This window comes from Rhipicephalus sanguineus, chromosome 3, assembly GCF_013339695.2.
Source record: "Rhipicephalus sanguineus isolate Rsan-2018 chromosome 3, BIME_Rsan_1.4, whole genome shotgun sequence".
Lineage (NCBI taxonomy): Eukaryota > Metazoa > Arthropoda > Arachnida > Ixodida > Ixodidae > Rhipicephalus > Rhipicephalus sanguineus.
The window spans coordinates 136018912-136042136 of NC_051178.1; the positions used below are offsets into that span (position 1 = coordinate 136018912).

Genomic DNA, 23225 nt, shown 5'->3' on the forward strand with positions numbered 1-23225 from the left:
CACAGAATGCGTGCTAAGTAGCCCCCTTGCTGTCTATACTGCAAATGTAAGGCTAAAATACTTCTACCGTCACCTAGCCATCTCGCACTGGCTCCACAAAAGACTACGAGATGGGGCTGCCGCCCAGAGGCAGGCAATGCCGATGGCAACTAATCGTACTATTCCTCTCTTTTTTTTTTCTGTTTTCCAGATTCTGACAACAGACACAAAATAATTTAAATAAACATTTATTTTCATCTTCTGGAAAAACAATCGTGGTACTCGTTTTAAGCTCCAAGCATGCACCCCAAGAGAAACATGGTTAATCAGCAACAGGGGACAGCTGGTTCCATTGACGTCACTTTCTTTTCTACTTGGGGACTGTCAGAAAGAATGATGACTAGCGCCAATACCATTATAGCAGCACCACAAGAGAACAAGTGTTTGTGCATTATATATAAAACACGCTGTACACAATTGAGTCCACTCTAGTCTGTCTAAACAAAGCAATGCAGCACCACTTCACGTGCAGCCCACAATCAAGAGACACTCCCAGAGACAAGGAGGGTAGTTGAACAAGACTGCAGGCAAAAGCACTCGTTGCAGAGCATTGGCCAGTTGTACCCCCGCGATACGAGGTGCGCACATGGTGACAGCAGCTCGGGTATTGTCCAGTGGCAATGTGCTCTAACCGCATACTACCCACAATTATCTAGTAGTCCTCCACTCTTATTTCAAGGATGTTTACACCGCACCATACTTGAGTGCAGTACGTCACAACACATCTCCAGCAATGCTGTTTTTCCCTATCAGTCTCTCTCGCACTGTATTATATGACAAACTAAATCACGCTAGTATTATGTTTTCAAGTACTACTACCATAATGATAGGTGAAAAGCAACTCACTTGAGCTACAGTGTTACCGATCTAACAAGCTGCCATTACATATTACATCTAAGCTTTCAGCCACATTTGTCGATTGCCAGCATTCATCATAGTCCATTATGGATACAGCAGCCGCACGTGGGACGAGTAATAGAAAAACATGTATTGCAGTTTGCGCGGTAGTGCAACACAATCGCTGAAGTGGCACATGAAAAGGTTTCAACTGCTGTACTTCAACAGCGCTATCCTAATGACGCACCATCTATGCAAGCTGCAGCTATATATATATATATATATTTATATATATATATATATATGTATACTATACATACACGCACTCCCGAAGGAAGTAGTAGTTTGAGTCAGTCTTCCAAGATACAGATATGCAAGGTTGCACTGCTGATGTTACTTGCTGGAGGGACACCATAGTCTTCGTAGTAGTGCTTACACATTGCAGATTACACACTTGCTTCGAAAAACAACACACACACAGAACAAAAAAAAGTACCTGAACAAAGTTAAAATGAAATGCCACTGAATCACAAGGAGTAAAAATTGCACTTGGCAGCAACATGCAGTGCCGATTCCACTAAGCTTTGTATCTTGCGAAGGCTGCAAAGCCAACAACGTCGCTGCTTTTTAGACGCAATATCCAGTCAAATAAAGTGACACGATTGCCCACATGACACGCAGAACATGTCTTGGGCGAAAAATTTGCTCCCACCATCACCATAGTCCCTTCATGATATATTAAAAAACATCGCACGACTGGCCGCTGAATGTTCGCACGATAAAGCAAGATATACAGACAATGAATTATGAATGAATGCATAAAATTACCACTCACAATATGCAAGTTTCAGCACCAGCACACACATAAAGCATGCCAGTAAGCTGAAATGATACATTAAGGATCAAGTTCATGACAAAACGTTCCCATACCTTCAGACCTGCGATGAGTAACCTCACTACGTTACTGTCAACCAGTTTAGTCTGTGGATCACTGGACGTGGAAACATGACTGACGACTAATGGCAAAATTATACTCAGTGTTGTTGCTATGAAAACAAGTCTATATCTATGCCATAGATCCCACACAACAACTACCAGAAATGTGACATTCTTCTCTCAGGTGCACAGATAAAAGAATCCAGGCAAATTTACACACCAGTAGAAACCCTTGCAGATCACACAGCACTGCAAGCTTACAATGCAAACTCTTGTACAGTCAAGAATCTACTAGCTTAAGAGACTCCAGGTGCTACAACAATAAAGGCAGCATGACACACACACACACACACACACACACACACACATATATATATGCTCAGTGCATCAGTTGTTCCAGATCGGTTGGCTACAGCCCCAATCAATATCATGGGTGCCCATTACCCAACATACACATGAACACTTCAAAGAAGAAGCTGGTTATGAAGTGACCTCACATAGCTATGTGCTAACTGTCTTAATAACTGAAGCTTAAGGGCTGTGGCTTTCACTACGTCAATGCTTTCCAGGAATTGTCCTGTATGCCCCTTTAGCAACTTACAACACTGCCCAGCATTAAAAAGTGACCAGCATGGGCCACTCGGCGCAGCAAACATCTGCGACATGCTACACGTGCAGATGAGCCAAATAGCAATGCTGCAAGACACCGCTAGCCTCAGCTGTACTGCAACCACTTATACGGCGCTTTTTTATTGCACGGCTGCATCAGTAATAATTAGGACAGCACCCGCCACCTACAATTTACTAAGGCGAACTAGGACCATTTCTCGAGATTACCTAGAGACACCACACACAAGCGAAGTGTGAAGCAGTACCATTGCCAAATGGGGCTGGGCGAGAATTAAAATTTCGGCTATGGAGAGCGCACACACACATTCCAACAGCCCGACTGACTGCAAGCAGCTGACTTGACAAAAAGTGACACTGCACCAGCATAGCGCCGTGTAGTCGTTTCCTTTTGTGTCTGCTAAACAAGTGCGCTGACAGAGGCAAATAAACAGGTACATACCCCATACACTGAGTTATCACTATCAAGTCGGTGTTTGAGAATTCTATATGGCTCCTCTAAACTGTAGTAGGATTTTAAACCTTGAGGTGTGCACTTTTGTTCCACAACAACCAACATGATTTCAATACTGCACTTCCCATCACACGTAGTGTCTGCAGTGTTTTCATAAATTACAAACCATCACTGCCCTAAGCATTAGTGACAGGGAAACCAGTGCAAACGTGATACCGCTTGTCAAAAAACTAAAGCATAAGGAAGACACAGACACAAGCAAACGGGACACACAACAATCTTGCGTCTGCGTCATCTTCGAACCACCTGACAAGCAAATGTACAAACTAGCCCAACTTTCAGACAGATGGACCGCTCACGACAATGACGGCAGTTATTGTTGTGCGAAAAAAAGTACACTCCTAAAGGTACGAAACTACCGTGGTAACTGCCCTGCCCACTAAAGGCTAACTCCTATCCTTTCGGTGTGTGTGCTACAACCGCAAATGATGCTGGCTTTCACCTTGTGTACTTGCAGACTGGCTAGGCCTGACCTGCACTTCATCTTCGGCGCCACTGCTGATACTGCTGCTGTCAACGTCGCGGTTCAGGGAATGTGTCGTGCTCACGTGTGTTGGGCATGAGCTACTAGTCGGCATGCCACTGTCTTCGTGGTGGAAGCTCGCCGTGTGAATAATGGGGCGATTAGCGGAGCCCCGTACGACGAGTGTAGCTTCTGTTGGCTGGCGAAACAGCGACGGTGAGCTATCGAACGTTCCGCCACCGCCACCACCGGAGCCCGCCAGCAGTGGTGTACGCTCTGTGGCATTGGTCCCTTCGTCTTCACCTTCCGAGTCAGAGTTGGGGTCCATGCCTGGAAGGACCACCTTGCGTTTGCAGATGGGGCATGTACGCCTGTTGTGCAGCAGCCATGGCTTGATGCACTTGCAGTGGTATGCTGTAGTGCGAAAAGAACAAAGGGTTCGGTGTTTTACCACATGCGCGAAGCAGTGACAGTAGCACAGACTAGGGCATTATGACTACATTTTGTAAGCTGCATTATTTACCAAATGCGAAGAAGGTATGTTGCACAGAGTTTCCTGCAAAAATTGCCAAATGGCATTGCGATTTATCATAAAACTCGTCAATCCTCCAATCGTCCCAATGTTGAGAGTGTTGAACGCATGTTCACCAAACTGGAGGTTTACCGCTGCATCAGTTTATCGGCGCTTACTGTCACTTGTTGCCGCTTTTGGTGAGAATATTTTGTGGTATCTTGCATAATGTGACTTTAGTAGAAGTGAGAAAGTGTTCGCAAAATGTTTGCATAATGCATACCCCCTTTTCAAAGCCCTAAATAAAATAAAAGGAATGCGTAAACTGCGAGGGTAACTACGGTAATTTGTGTGAGAACCTGTGGCAACCTTGACTACTCTAACTCAAGCTCTGCGCCTACTATCATGCGGCTAAGCTTGAGGATGTGGGTTCACATCCAGACCAGAGCCGCATTTCGATGAAGGCGAAGTGTAAAAACACCCATGTACTATCGCGCTCAGTATGAGCTACATCACCGCGAGCGCGTGCCCGAGCGCTCTGCAAGGTTGTACAGTGGCGCTGATCATGGCATATTTTCGAGTTATCGGGAGAGAGTTTGGCTGTCCTTGCGAGCGCGCATCGCCTCCACTTGCTTTCACCCTCGCCCTCAATTAGCCCTGCGGTGATATCACCTTCGAAAATGATAACTTCGAGGATGAAACCAAGCAAATGGGGGCGATGCGCGCTCACACGAGCAGCCAAACTCTCTCCCGATACTCGAAAATATGCCATGATCGGTGCCACTGTACAACCTACATGTACATAGACTTGAGGAAGAATCCAAGGTGGTCAAAATAATTCAGGGTCCCCCCACTCAGAGTTTCTTACAATTATACCTAGAGGGAAAACTAGCGCTGCGAGCTGTTGTGCGCATGGAAATGCTAGGATATGCGAGATTCGGACTTGGCTCGGATTGGCATCGTTCACGAAGAGCTGGACACCTTGTAGACACGTCTGGCTTCAACGCGTTCCTTGCGTCAAAATGGTTGATTTCGTACTAAAGGAGCTCGCAGTAAGCTGTTTCTTTTTATCATTGCATAGAAACAAGTTTTATTTAACTTTTAAAACTTCTACGTTGATGTGCAATTTTATAAAGCGAAAAACGTTACGAATGGCCACTAAAACTTGGAAGGCAGAAGACAATGCCACCATTCACTCTGCGACTGTTTGTCATCTGTTTCTTCTTTCGAGTTTGGTTATGCCGTGCAGGTCAATGGACTTTTATTCTAGAATATAATACGCGAGAATAAGATCCATTTATATAAAAGTTTTATTTTAGGGAAACTTTATTAGCGCAGTCGTATCCACTTTCTTGCCGAAGGCTCGCTCAACACCAGCCAACACAAGCCTCGCAGACATATACCATCATTCCCATCGCGGCAACGGCGCCCCTTAAGAAATTCGCATAGACGGTAGCGCCAGATTTCTCTCTAGGTATTATTGTGAGAAACTCTATGCCCCCACTAATGGCGAGGGCTGCATAGGTGAATCGTGGTTTTTGGCGCATACAACCCCATATTTTAATTAAACTGAACCAGCGTGGGCAAAGCCTGAGGAAATGCTTTACAAAACCTAGCTAAATGTATCTAAAACCAGTCTGTCTTGTAGTGTGCACCAATGACACCACAAGGTGCAAGAGCACAGGGGATTCTGACAACTTCCAAGACCGTTTACTTAACTACCCCAAGGTGACACGAGAGAGTGGTTCTTCCTCCTGCTTCTCTTTGCTCCATCACAAATAGCACAGAAAGCTTAAGATGAAGGTGCTTACCGTGTGCACAAGGCAAAATGCGCAGCTTGTCCCCTTCAACATAATCCTCAAGGCAGATGGCGCACGTCTCGTATATGTCTCCCTTCTTGTACTTTGTAGTTGGCAGCTGCCTGAGAAACTTGCGCGACAGCCGAGACTTCCTCTTCTTGCGCCAGTCTCGAATGCAGCGCACCAACTGAGGGAGAGATTCACAAAACTGCCATACAGTTGCGCCACCATATCTACGAATAACTCATGATACACAAATACACATAAATGAATCAAAAAAGGGAATGCAACTTTGCGTGCAAGAGTCGAAGGGCACCTGGTGCATGTCAGTCCTCATCTGTGCAAGTCACTGTTAGAATAACTACACCTAAAGAAAGAGTTTAAAGCTATAATAAGGAAACTCAAGTTTTACGCCTTGGTGTTTAAGGCATATGATGCTTGGCTAGCTGTAAAAGAACTTGAAGGATGCTTAAGCTTTGCCTTTACGAGTGGGATGCGTTAGCATAATCGGGCCCCGTGCGCATGGTCTTCTCATTCGCTTGCCAGGCTTCACTTCTCAATGGTCACTTCAACCGTGCCGCAAAGAAAGAAACGTCAGTGCACGTAAGGCTGGCCGTTTGAAACTCTCCTAAAATGCATACCTACTGCAAGTACAGTTGCAAAGTGCCCATCACACCATAATTCGTCATTTTGCAAAGCACCAAAGCACCCATTATGCTTCTGTAAGGCAATATGCGCACCTGCACAGCTGCACACTTTGTAGATGCTGTAGCTAATGACGATGATCAATTATGCCGGAGCACTCTGTAATGAGTGGGCCTATAAACCACCCACTCGTGTAATTCACATGGTTTGACGCCTGGTGCGATTGTACACGTCTACCACAGAATATTACACGTGTTAACACAACTCCTCGCACTACACCACATCTGTATAGGGTCCTTTTTCAAAGCAGTTTCAAGCACTGGCATGGCTCTCTAGTAGAACACCTGACTGCCACGCAGAATGCCAAGGTATAATTCTGGCTCAAACCCCTGAGTGTATTCTTTGCATCCATCTCAATTTTTCGCTTACAACCAATGCCACCACCTACACCGAAATTTCTGCGACATGAGCCCTTTAAGGCTATCACATTAATACGATATGCATTTACACTTTCAAGAATCAAAGTTCTGACAGAAGACTAGCACTGCCCACGCTTTTTCAACTTGCAGGAAGAGTGTTGCAGGAACACTGCCTATCCTAATGGGAATGCTTGAGCCTGTGTTTCTGGACAGAAGCAGCTCAAGTGTTGTACTCCTGGCAAACAAAAGTAAAATTCCGCAATATGCAGCACACAAGCACTAGCCAAAAAGTTAGCTTAAAAAAAGGCTTGATTTGGTCGGACAGTCAGCTTGAAACATCCTAGAATAGAGAATAGGAAAACTATGGTCTAGCAGTATGAACATGAAAGCGCGTGGACAATGTTATCATTAGTAAAGCCTGCTGGTAGCCATACATCAGATGAAGCAAATAACCAACACGTTGCAAAAGGTATGACCATCTTCACCACGAAAGTGTGCATCAGAAGTCAAGCTCACTGACTTTTATATAATAAATCCCATATATTTCAAAAATGAAGATAATTAAACAGGTTCAACACAGTCACTGATGATTTTGCGAACACAAGGAATTTAGAAAGTAGCCAAAAAAAATACCAATTCCTCTATAAAAGTTTCGTACGACATCTAGCTTTAAAAGAGTAGCAGATGAATGACATTTTGGCTTCTGTACAAGAGCCTTGGGGACAATCTAAACAATACTCGACTGTGCAACCGTCGATTGGATTCCCAGAACTAATTAAGGCAAAGGGGCTGCGGCTTTGATGAGTGAGACACTATACCTTCATCAATACTGGTATACAAGCTGCCAATACGTGTTACAGTAGTATACTAACATATGGTACTAACACTTCCCTAGCAACTAGAAGGAGATATACACCAAATGACACTTACCACAAAGACTAGAAGTCCAAGAATGCAGACACCAACAATCACTAGGAAGGGCAGCAGATAGCTGAATATGCTCTGGAAACTCTCTGGGTAAAGCTTCACCTCATAGCTGCAACAATAACAAAAACAAAGCAAATTATCCATTATAATTAACAATACACTGCACTAAGATAAGTTAAAAATTAAACAAATAACAATGAAGAAATAAACCGTGTGTCGTAGGCCAAACTGCAATATGTTTTAATTCCTTTGGCAAAATTGACTATAAAGTTAGCAGAGTCAAACACTCAACAAAACGAGATTTAGTTGCGTATATTGTATATACATTAAGGAGACAGGGCGTGCAAACACGGACACAAGAGGGAAGTCAAGACACCACCAACGCCGACCCCTCTATTGTGTCAGTGTTTGCATGCCCTGTCTCTTTAAGATGAATACTACTTACCAACTAGCTCAGCTCTCTGTTATTCTATATTGTATAGCTTGATATAAAACTTTTTAAGAAATTACCGTATTTTCGGTGCAAATTTCACAGCACAAGTTGTCTTCACGGCAATCCTCCCACCCTCTTGCCCAGCAGTAGTCAATGTTTCAGGCACAGAAAGTTTTTTTTTTTTTTTTTTTTTTTTTTCAATGAAACAAACTGCAGGAAACTTACTCATCCTTGTAAGTATATCGCTTGAGCCGAATCCCAGTTTCTTCACTCACAATAACAGCATAAATATTAAGGTCGTCAGTGTCCTTCAGGCCATTTCCTAATAAAAACAACAGAAAACAAGAACACATGTTAGGCTCACCACTACTGTCGTCGCCAGAAAACTGTATCAAACACACGATGCGGCGACTAACAAAGCAACCGCAATAAACTGTTGCTTCAGAACACACAGTGCACAGAATTTCTGGTGAAATTGTTATGGGGTAATCTGAATGCGACACCTCTGCCTATAATGAATTCACTGGCTAGGGCTTTAGTGTTCAGGATTCCCTTCATAGCCAGTGCTTCTGCACATATCTGACAACAACTCTTATCTGTTTGTACCAGGTTTCAATGCGGATAATAGCAACATGGTATATCTCCACCGGCTATTTCCCTCACAACAACTTAGCTAACACCTCTAGATTAACATGTCAGTTGCTCCAATGTCTGACTGCATGCAACTCCTTTCCATTCTCTTCAGCTTCTGCCGAACAAAGTACACGAGTAAGCTGTCGCAGCAGACAAGAAAGAGGGGCCACACGCAATAATCTCGAAGACCAAGTGTACACTTTTGCTTGTCTGTCATGTAGTGGAACTTGCCCAGTGCTCGTGGCAGCCAAACAAAAACAGTGAAGGCACCGCAGCTCTCCAATACAGCTTGAAAATGGACCACGTAATACATAGTACACTGGGCTCAGCTTGTCAAGAAACTAAGATCAAACTCTTGTGTTCCAAGTTTAACCTCAGTTCTGGCTCACAATCCTCAACATAAATACATTTTGGCACATTCAAACTCGAACAGCAATCTGCGATTCCCAAGAGTTCGAATACACGCCGGCTGTATAAAAAAGTTAATGCAGCGAAATGATACATGGTACAGGTGCTGATGGACCATATAAGAACGTGCGAGTTAGATAGCAGTACCTCTGACAGGGTAGTACTTGGGCTCCGGTGTAATGTGGGTCTCAAAAGGGCCACTGTTGTGCGCTTTACGGTCATAAATCACAGCCACATCATATCCTGCCTCTTGGGCAAAACGTGCCTGGAAAAAAAAAATGTGCAGAGGTAAGGTACTAAGTTTTCCCAATTCATATCAAAGTTATAAAAGCACTCTTCGAGAAGCAGTTTTACCCACCAACGACAGATGATACAGTAGAGAACACAGTAAAACCCGAAAACAAGGGAGCGAGTACTTGCTTTATTCATGTTTAAAGTGTAAACTTTCATAATTATTCATAGTATTACTTGAGCTTCAGATTATTATGCTAATAAGGAACCTGCAACTCACATTTTTTTTAAGCGAAGTAATATTTAGACATATCCATGGCGCTCAACTCCATTATTGGTGATTTTTCTGTACCATCACCATACCTGCCAACCTAGGGAGTTCGGATATCGGGAGACGCACTGTGAGAGGGAAGGGGAGGGGGGGGCAGAAAGAAAATTGTTTCGGGCGACGCCTGTAATCGGTCAACAAAATTGTCCTTATCTCAAATGGTTACTTCGAAGGGTCCCGGCAACACTTTCTGAACATACTCAGAATTAACTGCAGATCGGTAGTCGAGACACTTGTGAACATGTGAGACAAATATAGCACTGCACGGCGAACGTAATTCGCACTTTCATTTTACGGACAGCTGAAAATGGCTCGCTCTCCTCTTGGCAAACTGAAACGGACACAGCCAACGGCTGGTTTCATGATCGCGAACGCATCCTCGGTAAAGTTTAGATTGGTAGTTTCAAGTTCAATAAACAACAGATATAAATTTATGGCACTTCAGAAACATTGAAGAAAGCTTTCTTAGTACTTCCCACCTCGATCTATGGTTGTCTGCTTATTTCGTTTTTTGCCATGTTCATATGAGGCAGCATGCAGCTTAGCAAATCCCGTGCTATTTCGAACTCTACGGACCTGAGTAGGTCGCTCACCTCGCTCTGAACACACTACCGCACCACTTACCGATACATATCGTCAGTTCCAAATCCAACGGCACGCTGGCCAGTGCACACTTTCTCCTTTACATGCCTTGGCCGACATCGCTTGGTGCTTAGCTAATTCGAACTGCTTCAAAATACGCTGTCTGGGTCGCGCTTTTATCCGTCAGTCAACCTGATGCAGTACAACACTGGTGAGTATTAGGTACTCGCAGAGCTTGGCCACACATCAGAACAACCGTAGCGCGATAGCGTCAGAAGTGCTTCTGTGCTGCATAGTTACCGCAGGCACGAAGGGGTGCCGCGGTGGTGGTCTCGCGATTACTCGCAATCATACCGGCCGGTTCTGTAGATTTTTTTTTCCCGGAATTGGGTTGAGGCAATTTATCAGGAGATTTATGGCCTCAATCGTACAATCGGGAAGACGGGTCAGAAATCAGGAGTCTCCCAGGCAAATCGGGAGAGTTGGCAGGTATGCATCACCAAGCAATAGTTTAGACGTGCTAAGTTATTTCAACAACATTGCGGCACGGCCACTTGCCCCACAGACACAATTTATTAGAACAGCCGATATTTTGGACTCCACCTGCACAGAGCATACGAATTCATCTACTAGGAAGAGCAAAATGTGCTGTGTATTCTTTTAGCTTGATATAATGCTAGCGCCTCTGAGCACAAAATGCAGTGATGCGCATTACTAACTGCACCCCAGTCATGCGACTAGCCAAGTCGACAAGTGGACTTGTCTTCTTCAAGGCTGCAACCAGCTCAGTTGCAGTCTTGAAGAAGACAAGTCCGCTTGTCGAAATGTTGGCTCTAGTGACACCTCATGTTTACGAATTTTTCATCCCTTCAAGCTTCCATCTTCCCCCAAACTTCTTCCTCTTTTCGATAGCCAAGTCTAAGCCACATTTTTGCTTTTGTCCTATTTGTCCAATGTATGCTTCTAGTGTATCATTGGCAGTCCGTGCTATCAATGAACTTTTGTCGCTTACTATGATGAAGCATGATAGGAAGTCTACCACCAAAGTCTGTGCTAATGATAGTGTCACAATGTCTGTGAGGACAATAGTGGCAGTGAAGCAAATGAAGTGCCAGACAATGAATGTGGCAAAGAAACTTGCAATCACTCCGCTATCAACCAGAGTGCAGTCAATCTTGTTCATTCTTGCAGGAGATTGAAATTTGGCATGTGTATTAATCATGTTTTTGTTCACCTGCTACAACATGACAGTGCAAAGGTTGCATGTAGGTTCGGTGCAGCACTGCATTTAGAGGCTTTTTTTAGCCACTTGTGGAATGAACACACCTATATTCTGACGAGTCTGTGCATATAACTGTATACAGTATAAGCTTGTTAATTCGGCACGCGTTAATTCGCAAAATCAGATAATTCGGGGCATGTTCTCTGGTAACGGGCAGCATGTGCATTGTTTAATGGCATCAAACTCTGGTTAGTTCGGTCGCATTAGGCCTCAACCCAATTAATTCGGATGGTCCTCAGAGCGCACTGAGCGCAAAGCACTGCAAATGTGTGACGCGAAGCAGCGGAGAAGGCATTCGCAGACAACCGAAACGGCCGCGGGCTTTCAGAAAGGCGTGGTCACCATCCACAATCACGTTGTTGGAACATAATAAGGTATGAGTTCAGAGCACGTTTTGGATTAAGACAAAGGGGTCTTGAGCCGCGTTCACATAGTGAACGAAGTTGCAAATGACGAAAACTGTGGTTTTCGCACTGCTCGTATGCAAAATAATTACTGGATTTATGTATTCCTCCAGAAAAAGAAAGTGCATTGATGTAACAGACATTTATTTGTTGTTTTCTTGATACTTTTGATAATACGGCATTCAGATAATTCTGAGTTTTTCTAGTCCTGTGAAATCCAAATTAACGAGCTTTTACTGTAATTGCATTGACATAATTGCACTGACAAACTTATTCATCCACTTGCAAAAGAGAGATGCTTAGAAGAGTAGAAGTTTGGGCCAGTTGGTGATACATACTTGGTAAAATAAAGCGCAATAGACGGGACAAGAAAGGTGAGACCAACGTCTGTCTCACCTTTTTTGTCCAGTCTATTGCGCTTTATTTCACCAAGATATGCTTACTTTCTGGTGAATCCACTAGTATTTATGACTTCCAGTTATTCAAACATTTAGACAGTCCTATCAAGCCCAGACTATCAGCCAATGAAAACATTAGACCACAAGCATATTAGCCTTTGACAAACAGATGTTATGGCTTCTGCATTTGCAAAACCCCTGATCTATGTACACCCGTGAGCAAAAGTATACAGACCATTGCCGTCTACATATCTTTGCCATCTGCGCCGTCTATTGGCGAGCTGTCTGCCGTCAAGAGCATTTCTTTGACCGATTCCGTCAGAGTAATAATCTCGCCAGCTATTCCGTCAAAGCAATGCTCCCGACAGCAGATGGCTCGCAACTAGACGGCATAGAAAGCGATTTCGGCTCGCGCTTCCGTGGTCCGTATACTTTTGCTCACGGGTGTACATCAGTGCAACAGGCTAGTCACTGGTCTGAAACAAGGCAGCAGGGCCAATCACAGATAAGCAGCCAATTAGTGACACTCGTTAAGCACACAAGCAGAATTATATGACAACCAAAAGCAATGTAAAGACAAGCATGAAGGTCAACGGACCATGTTGTATTACTTGCCTCTGTGCTCATCTTTTAACGTCTGGCTTAATAGTAAGCTCTCGTGTTGAACAATAAGCATTTCTATCTTTTCATAAAGCACCACAAAAAACAGCAATTCTTCAAGCATAACTGTATCACACTCACTTTGTCTGACAGCCCACACTCGAACCTGGCAATCAGGACAAACCAGGCAAAACTGTCATTGGATGGAAATGGTGGAGGGGCAATTGGTTGACATGCTGCTAAAGGTGATGCAATGGTTAGCAAGCCCTGCAAGTGAAAGTGCGAGAAGAATATTTTTTCACAGTCAATGCACTGCAAAAGCAAAAGAACTGCTATAAAATAAAGCAAAAAAAAACATTGAATGCTCTCCGTCGAAGGGGCAGGGAATATTTAAAGGGACACTAAACGCAAATGTTAAGTCGACGCTGATTGTTGAAATTGCGTTCCAGAAACCTCGCAGTGCTTGTTTCGTGCCAAGGAAATGCTTGTTTTGAATGAAAATCACGTTTTAGTGGTCCGCACAGCGTTTGCGTGCTTTAAATTGCGCGCCTGAAAAGGCCTCCTGATGTAGCATTTGCCTTGCCCAACGTTGCCCACCTTTACTGCCTGGCAGCCGACACTGTGGTTCCTGCTCTGAAGGGCACATTACACAACATCACAAAGACACGGCATTTTGTCGAACTTTCCATTAGAGTGACTTTCATGAGCGCACAAGGCACACGAAGCAGTACGCGATAACGAAACTACCACTCAGATGCAACCGCGCAAGCGGAGCGCAGCCCTGCGAAAACGGAACTTTTGCACAACCTGTGCCATTCTCCAATGTAACGTCATGTTCTTTTTTCCATGAATCAAACAGAAACGCACAAGCAGCATTTTATTACATCTTAGAAAGCTCGGAATGATCATTTTTTATCATAAGTAGCTTGAATACTAGTGATAATTTCTACTTGGGACTCTTGACGTCACTGAGCTCGTTCCAAAAACACTGACGCATAAAGTGTCCTACATTGACCCCAATTTCTCTATTGCTAGAGCACTGCTATTGATAATATTGACGTTTTAGACGTTCTCAAACACTGACCTTTCACTGTGACAAATTTTTATTTGCCTTTAGTGTCCCTTTAATGACACTTGCAGTTGGAGGACAGAGCACCCCGACTTAAGCATCAAACTTCTATATCTAACACTATATTGATACACGGCACAAGCAGCATTCATGACCAAGAATGTCTGACTGATTAGGCAAGATAGTGAGACAAAGGTTGCCCCAGGTGATAATGACTGAAAGGAAATAACACAAGTACTAGTGGCGATGTGTTTGACCGCGTCACATGCTCCTATAACGTATTGTATGGAGGTCAGATTGACCTAGTCGTCCTACGTGCCTGTAGGTGACTGATGTAATAGCTCAAGTGTGCATCAATGTATGACAGGCCACCTGAAGGTTTTCTTCCCACGCTGAATACTTGTAAAGGGCCATATCCAAATTTCATGGTAGTTTAGGATGGCATTTTTATACAAATATATACGTATAGCTATACATTTATCATATACGCAGAGAGCATTACCCCTGTCCTCATACAATGTTTAATAACTTGTGGATGCGCTAACGCTAACTTAACGAAGATATGCAGAAAAGAAATACAGAAAGCTTAGTAAACTAATGGGAATAACTTCCTTCACTATGAAGGTTCACAGAGCAGGCTATGAAAGCAGTGCAACTTTCGCTTTACATCTTTACAGAGCTGGCTTGCTCCCTGCCCTGCCTTTCAGTTTCAGTCTTTCAGGAAATTTTATTAGAGACATCCTGCAGTCACAAAACTCCGGGGTGGCTTTGATGAGGACAGGAATTAAAGACATTTATTCTCTCTCTCACAAAATTGTTCACCCAATACAATCCGAGTTACATGTACAGATTCTGTAACAATTAGCCTCCTCATTTTTTTTTTTATGCAATGCACTCTTTGGGAAACTCTACACAGGGCCTAACGAAACCTCAGCAGGACTCATCAAGTATTGCAAAACCTCGCGAGGTCTTGCCAGATTTTAGGTTCACTATAAACAAATTTAATAAATGTAACACTCAAGTCAGCTAGTACACAGCCCCACTTTCAACTACTTCCATTGGTGTGCTGATCGCTGACTCGTTTCCCTGCACAACTACACAGTAAAAATGACACACTGCATCTAAATATCCACACTGCATCTAATATACTCATTGCAACAAATATACAAGATGAACACCATCATTCCTTTAATAAAACAAGCCCCTGCGTTCCTGTTTTCTCAAGGTTTGTAGTTTGGTGCATCTGTTTGGTTGGACTCTCACCGCTAAACCACAGTTCTGTATTAGAAAACCTCCAGGATCGACACACTTTTGACACTACGTCAAATAGCAATTTCCCGAACCGATAAACGCCTGTTCACATATGCAACAACACATTGTGTAATGGTAAAGCGGTAATGCCAAAACTTCTGATGCACTGGACTATTTTGCAATGGATGCATGTCACTGGTCACTGTCACATGCTACAATGATCTGCACTATGCTATGCCCCGTGACAATTCCTACAAATTTTGGCTGCATTATTTTCATTCATACTTTCCTGTCCCATTTCCCTTACTTTGGATTACCCTGGCATCTCTGATCAACATCCGTGACCACAAACTGACTCTAAGGACTGTACAAATATTGAAAAAAAAAAAAAGATATATAATGTGGAGAAGACTTATAAAGTGCTGCCTCAGTACATGACATCCAGCAGACAGTACTAGCTTTCTGTGCTCCACATAAGCCAAAAATCACGAGATCTTATCACTTCCGTTTGACACCTTGCAAGAAATGAGAAAGTCACAAGGCTAGAGTTTTAGCCCCTTACAGGAACTCCTTCATCAGGCACCATAGCCGAGAAACTCAGCTCTTGATCGAAGAAGTGCTTTATCCCTGGTGTGGAATTGCTGTGAGGGATCTGAAAATAGAGACAGAGAGCAGCTCTAAAATGAAAACTGGAGAGGTTTGCCTTGCAGTTTGCTTAGCGCGCTACCACAGGTAACATGCTAAGCTAGCAAAGCTGATCAATATCGCGGCAGCATGCTTCACAGGCCCTGACACACAAGAACCAACTTACGGCAACAATCTCGGCTGCAACAAGCGTCGCGTGAAAAAGTGCCGTGAGGCTGATGATGCTGTATACATAGAGAATGGTGATGTGGCACGGCATTCTGCGGTGAGGAAACATCACACCGTCAGCACAAACGGCTCTGCCTGCCCTTGCCGTCGCATGGGAGTCTCCTGGACAAAAAAATAAATAACGATAAAGTTCACGAGATCCAAGGTCAGAACAAGGCCGCGTCTACTAAAGCTTCAGCTGAAAATTATTTCTTATTATAGGCTACATTTACGCATTGACAATGCCAAATGTCCCCTCAACAGACCTTTGCACAAAGCCCTATAGCAGCAATCAAAGCACACTAATCGTTACAACAGTTGTCAAGAGCAACAATGTCGTGCTGCAAAGTCGAACAGAACAATCACACCACAGAATTTCCATGGCATGCAACTGTTCGAAAGGTCGTCATCTTGTCAAACAGCGCGCGATGCTATAATAAATGAAAATATGTCCCATAAACAAATTAAGTTGACAGTCTCTCAATAGATCAAAAACTACCATTCTGATTAACATGTAGCATGTGTTTCTTGTGGCTGTTCACTATGATCGGTTCCATTAAAACGGTTCTTTCAAAGCCCTCGATATAGGCTGTAAATGATTCTCGAATAATCTGTACTTAGCAGTTTAACCCAGACATAAAATTCTATGCAGCTTTGACTGCATACACAACCGCTTCATATTTTACAATGCAAGTGACCTGCATATTTTCACAACATCATGTGCATGTAACCTTTAATGATTACATAGCACAACGTATTAAAAATCATCTAAACTGTCACTATCACTCCCCAGTCACAACACAAATGAACCGCCCTGGGGTGCCTGTGACTATCTCACTTGAGCCCTTTGGTACCGATGAAAGCCATTCTTATTCATTATCAGCCACCCTTTCTTCAGGCCAGGGTCATCTACCTGTTTTGCTTAGTTCTGTATGTGGGTCACACAAGATCTTCAGACAACTGCCATAGCACTGGTGCAACATACAATGCAAAAAGTTTGTGGGAGCTCTAATTATTTGCGGAGTGCAGAATGTTTGAGAAAATCAGGTTCGCATTACAAAAAATTTGCACAGCATGACAGGCTACCCAGAACGAAACTCCTGTTGTGCTAATATTTGTTGCAACTGATCATGTTGCACAAATATGAGCTGCACAATCATTACATTCACATCACACACATTTAGTGGGCCACTTAAGATATACACTGAATGAATTTGCATAGAAATATAACTAAAATCCCGTTTTCTTCAGCTTTACAGTAAGAGGTCAATTAATAGCAGAAAAAGTTGAAGACAACATACCATTTTCTTATATCATGCCAAACTCCAGTGCCACTTTGTGAGTTTCAAAGTTTTACTTGTTTGTGTCTAGGATGGTATAGATGAACAAAAGTTCTAATAAATTCCATAGTTTAGTCTTTTCACTCATTTTCTAATGCAACGTAGCTCCGTCTTTACCAACCAAAAATCAAGCTAGCTCAAGCAGACAGTGTGAGATCTACACTGTTGCAGTGAGTTGGTGCTAGAGAGAGCCTTTGCGATAATTTTAAATTTGTGCACAGGGCCACTATGTCACAGCAGAGTGATACTGAATACAGTACAGAAGAGTAGCAACACTTTCACCATTTGAATGACATCAGGCATAAAATCTATGTTGTGACAATAAAAGGCTGGGAAAAGTGTCCATTACGGAGCCCACTCCAATGAAGGCATCAGCCTGTGCATCAACAAAACAGCAGAGTTGGACAACCAAGTTATTTTGCTGCTGTTTCTCAAACAGTGAAGCAAATTTCAGATCATTTACACAGTTCAAGATTTGCGATTTTGTATGTGGCTCAGAAATCCTTTCAAAAACCTCACGAGATGTTTCTCGCCTACACTTACAGCACGGAAAATTATTACTAATAAAACAACTTACACAGCGCTGATCTCTCACACCATTTCGGCTAAAAAACAGTTGCGTCTGTTGTTCGCATAAAATGCTACGAATGCAGTTGTTGCTGTGGAACAAGACTTCAAAACCCGCTGTCGACACCTCAATCATTCAAAATGGCACGCAGGCTGCAGATATTAGCATTGTGGACAGATCGCATGATTCATCCTTTCTTGGCGCCGTCTAGTAGCGTGAACGAAAAGACAACGCTACCAGAAACGATCACGAGACTATAACCATGCATAAAATCAGCTAAACACGACCGTTTTACGCTGCTGTAAAGAGCCGCAGTAAAATATCACCGACCAGAGCTTCCCTTATCAAGCCGCGAGTAAAAAAAACGACACGCACTTCACAACAGCGCGGATAGACGGAGAACGACAAGTTTATCGTCGCAGTTAAAGAAGTGTACATAGTCCTATGACAATACGGACTGCTTGTGAATACACCTTATCCAAAATAGTCATGCAGAAACAGCTAGCTCGTGACATGCGCGCTGTGCAAGCATAGATCTAGAAACGAGAAGTGCTGTACTTAGGCGACCACAGCATCGCTGTGCGGTAGGCCTACCCACCTCTACAGCATGAAGCTTTGGTCTGTTAAGCACATGACTTAGATGTAGATGAAGGGGCAAGAACGCTGCCGCAAGAGAACTTGCGCGACTGCCAGCAACTTCCTCGTACACATAGAAATCATGCGCAGATGCAATAACCGCTTACAGACGCTGGAGCCGCTCGGTTTATCGGGACATTGGCGCGATCACCTAGAGAAGCTGCTTCTGAAGTTAAAACAAAAGCCTACGCTAACAGGAACCACATAAAAAGCGCATCAACTTCGGTAACGCAGTGCAAACAACAGTAGAGAACACAACGGAAACTCACGAAAACGTCATTCCTCTGAAGGCCTGATCAAACTCTATACCAAACGTCAACGTTGTTTAAAGTTAAAGCAACAACAAGCACATGAGTCTACAAGGCAAACATTGCTGTGAAAGCAGCAACGACAATGATACACACCGAATGATGATATTTGTTGACGCCTGCTTGGTGCCAAGGCCACTAAGTGAATTAGGCTTAAAAAATATTAACGCAAGAACCATAACTGCTCACCGAAGGAGTAAGTCTTCGTTTGCAAGTCGCATTCGAGTTCTAGCTGTGACTATTCACACACAGTGAATTCCAAGCACACACAAAGTCACGAAAGCAAAGTCTTGTTTGCGATCCAAGCTCACCAGGAAAAAAAACCGCACTAATTTAACCACGTGATAGGGCATTGCGATATGCGAGCGAAAGCAGTTTCGTATTTTGTATATTACAGGCCAACGAGAAAATTAGCAGCTTTTCAGTAACTGTTATTACACGTCATAAAGTTTATTGAGTTATAAATTTTATTAATAAATCACTGGAATAATTTATTACGCTTCATTTGACTTTGGTTGCGTAATTAGGCGTGATTGATAAAACGCAAAAGTTGCGCGGATTCTGTCATGGCGGTTTTCTCTTGTCCGTGCGTGTTTTGCTCAGCGCGAGCTGTTGGTACCAGTGGTTGACTGTGTGTTCACCGTTTCTTTCGTTTAGTGGATGCTGTCGACGAGGACATGAACAACTACTGATCAACCTCTGCGTTAAAAGACGTCGGCGCTGTAGAACGCCAAAACGACCATTGTGCGCACCACGTTGCGTTACCGGAGTAATGCCGACTTTGATGAGCCGCTTCCCGTTCACCTCTCCGACGGATAGCCGACCGAAGAAGCACTCTCTGCCGGATACATAACGCCCCTACAGCTCCTTCGCGTTGCGCTCTTGTTCCTGCGCCGTTATGATTCCAGTGTCATTGTGAGTGACAGTGGCTAGTTACGAGTTGTGCTACGTGCGCTGTCGTGAACGGTGTGCCTCAGCATGATGGAAGAGTCGTCGTGCGATGCCAATCACGGATTCGTCGAGAACACCGAAGGCATCGCTCCTCAGTTTTCTGGCCACCTGGAGCTCCTTACGGAGTCCAGCGCAGGTAGTGCCGCAGAAAACGTGATGGAGGAAAGCCGGTCGTCTTATACGTCGAGCCATTTTTGCACCGACGACACGGCCAACGAAGCTGTCGGCGAAAACACGTTGGATAGCAATGACAACTCGACACGACACAGCGATCAAAGTGACGAAGGTAGCGGCGAGTGCACCGCAAAGGCGCCAAACAGCGTGGCATCGGAAAGCGCGCGCCCTGAGCCGAATGTAGTACCGTCCGCTTTGGACGAGGATACGAAACAAAGTGCTTGCGTTGCCGAAGGCGACGCGTCTGCGGGCAAAAACGTCGCCGGTGAACCGTCTCGTGAGAGCCGAAGCGAAGACGACAAGCCTTGGTGCGCCGAAACTTCCAACGACAAATCGGAGTTGGATGCCGAGAGCGGCGCCGGTAGCACCAGTGGCCACAAGCGGAGGCGTTCCCGTTGCGTGCCAGTTTACGCTCCGGGGACTCGTGTTGAGGCGAGAGATTTCCAGGACAAATGGTGAGCTGGCCGCCGCGAATGGCGTTCCACCCGTCTTTGTCTACCATCGCGCAGTTGAAACTGGGGGACAAACACTGTTCTAAGGAAAACACGCTACAGCAGAATAGTTTGTTGGCCGAGTGTGGTGTAGTTACGCTGTAGCGCAAGGCCATGCCTACTTCGAGCGCTGCTAACACTAAACTCGACAAAGACGACGAGATCGTTCCATAGTAGGTCCCGCAACTCATTTTATTTTAATCTGCTTTAAACTGACCTTAGTGTGCGTTCGCGCTCGTTTATTAGGTAACGACGTTTGTCTTATCGCTTTTCCGGGATTCATTCGTATAAGCGAAGGGTTTATTTAATAAAATTTTCCAATGTGACGGCTATTTTGCTGGTCTTTCTCGCGAGGTACGCTTGTGTCCTCTGTGGATAGTAGGAGATTTCCACGGAGCTGGAAATAGACAGTAAGGGTTTGAAAGATTACTCGCAAGCATTGCAGTGTTCGACTTGTTTTCTCTGTACTGCAGTATCGTTCACAAAGGCGAAAAGTTAGCCGGAAATTCGCTATTGCATAGCGTGCATAAAAGAAATATGCGCATACGCACTGTTGTAACCAAGAGCAGTAGACCTTTCACGAATGCAGTTTTATTTCGCTGCTCATTTAGTCCTTGAAGTCGTACGCCGATGATCGACATGGTTTTCAGAGCACGCGCCCGCCGTAACATGTTAACAGCTTGGCGATGCTGCGAGTACATTTTCGGAGGTAGAGCTTTCTCATTACCACATCTGCAAAGCGAACTCGGAGCCAGGCAGCATAGTGCTTTGTTTAGACGGAACGCATTCAAAGGTAGCACTCCCGCTTTCTTGCAGATCATCCGAGGCCGCCAAAGCAGATGAATATGTTGTCTTATGTTACTAGAATATGCGTTCTTGTGCTTTGAGGGTGCATGTGATAAAGGTCATGACTGGGCGATGTGGGTAGCACTTTAAAAATGAAGCAGGGCATCTGTTTTTGCCTTGCTAAACTCAACGTGCCAGCATGCCAAATATCAGTGGTCGACATTACATGATAGCTTAGTCTAAGCTAACATTTGCCTGAAGAACATTTTATGTGGTAATGTTATTACTGAGACGTTTTGCTTCAGTTACCCCGGCAAGAAGACAACAGGTCTTTTTTTTTTAGACCAGATTTCCAGATTCGTAATGCACCTTGGGGAGTATTCGGCTGTATAGTGCGCACAGGCATCACATGCGTATTCCTAGTTAATGGCATTCTTGGTGCCCAATACCTAATGCTACAATTGGGGAAACATTTAGCAGTCTAGTCTGGGCATTTCATCATGCTTTTCAACTTATAGCAGCTGCTCATTATTACATATTTTGTCAAAGTGGTCTGCTTATTCTACTCAATTGTATTACGGTCATTTTTGCCACATATCGCACCATCGGGTATTTTACTTATCTTGATAAGGTGTAGTTTTGCTATATGCAAGAAACTGTCATGTCTTGGAGTGTCAACCATGGCCACAAATTATGCCTACCATAAGCACATATGGGCAGGTTACATAATGCAAAGGACAGATAACCGATGCTCTGTTAGAGTGGAAAAATGGATACATGGAGATGAATGCCTAGAAATGTAGCTCAGGACGCAGCTTTGTGGTTATGGAGATGCACAGCCAAGCACAAGTTCGCAGGTTCTATTTCTGGCCTCAGCAGCTGTGTTTTCGATGGGGCAAAATGCAAAAATGTCCATGCACATAGATTTAGGCCCACATTAATGAACTCCAGGTGGTCGAAATATATGCATAGACCCCCACTATGGCGTGCCTTGTAATCATATCTTGGTTTTCGCATGCAACGCCCAGCAATTTGACATTTTCCATTCTTCATTTCTTATCATCGACTACGCCAAGCAGCTAGTCCTGGTAATGATGGCGGCACAGCTGCTTGAAATTCATAAAGAGTGAGAGGGGTGTAAAGTGAACTGAATTTTTACGAAATGTGACACCTGGTTATTTTATTCACAAACTTCATTGCGAACAAAAATGAAGAACAGAAGCTGTTATCCGTTAATCAATGAAAACTCGATCTAACTAAACCCAATTTGACAAAGTTCCCTATCTAACGAGGAAATTTTCATTCCCTGCTAGGTGCCCATAGGGTTCATTGTTGTCATCAGCCCGAATTAACAAAGTTTTTCTCAGAATAATTCCTAATTTTGACACAGACAGGTTTTTCTTCAAGTGTACGCTCTAACGCTAATGAGTTAAAATGCGCAGCCGCCCTAGTCATGACCTTAGTTTTATTTTGACGAGGCTGCACATCGTGCCTGTGCGCCAAACAATGGACAAAACAGTCAGTAGTGCTCTTATTTACCAGACAGTGCTTCTGGTGGCTGTGCTGTATTGTCCCTGTAAATGCTTCCACAGGAAAGCTGCGGTGGTTGCTTTCGTTATTTCATGGTTTATGCGAAAGACTTTACTCATCATCTCCTTGCAACTTGCTTGCTTGTCAGCTTGCTTGCGCAAGCACTGAGTCTATTCTCCCTGACTTAGCTTATGAGCAGCCTGTCGTAGCTTGATGTGAATACCTACCTGGTCTGCATAATACGGACATGGGA

General features: G+C 44.0%; 2 protein-coding genes across 16 annotated transcripts in view; one reads left to right on the forward strand and one right to left on the reverse strand.

Moving 5' to 3' along the window:
• Window positions 1-211: 211 nt before the first annotated feature.
• Window positions 212-23225, reverse strand: part of LOC119385888 (E3 ubiquitin-protein ligase RNF13) — a 58830-nt gene continuing 35816 nt past the window's right edge. The window contains exons 1-9 of one of the 12 annotated variants that reach the window (XM_049413437.1): window positions 19230-19413; window positions 16148-16311; window positions 15899-15988; window positions 13158-13283; window positions 9339-9456; window positions 8376-8472; window positions 7721-7826; window positions 5739-5934; window positions 212-3830 (exon numbers count right to left, since the gene is read on the reverse strand). In XM_049413437.1, the coding sequence (XP_049269394.1) occupies window positions 3367-3830; window positions 5739-5934; window positions 7721-7826; window positions 8376-8472; window positions 9339-9456; window positions 13158-13283; window positions 15899-15988; window positions 16148-16258 (1308 nt within the window). In that variant the 5' untranslated portion in view covers window positions 16259-16311; window positions 19230-19413 and the 3' untranslated portion in view covers window positions 212-3366. Of the gene's footprint in view, window positions 3831-5738; window positions 5935-7720; window positions 7827-8375; window positions 8473-9338; window positions 9457-13157; window positions 13284-15898; window positions 15989-16147; window positions 16312-19229; window positions 19414-23225 lie in introns of those variants that run through there. The other 11 variants (XM_049413436.1, XM_049413444.1, XM_049413441.1 and 8 more) reach the window with 11 other exon arrangements.
• Window positions 19585-23225, forward strand: part of LOC119387228 (PHD finger protein 20) — a 70458-nt gene continuing 66817 nt past the window's right edge. For 3 of the 4 annotated variants that reach the window (XM_049413429.1, XM_049413431.1, XM_049413430.1), the window contains exon 1: window positions 20362-20620. Coding sequence is in view for 1 of the 4 variants with exons in the window: in XM_049413427.1 (XP_049269384.1) it covers window positions 20019-20620 (602 nt within the window). In the remaining 3 variants the exon portion in view is untranslated. Of the gene's footprint in view, window positions 20621-23225 lie in introns of all 4 variants that reach the window. The other variant, XM_049413427.1, reaches the window with a different exon arrangement.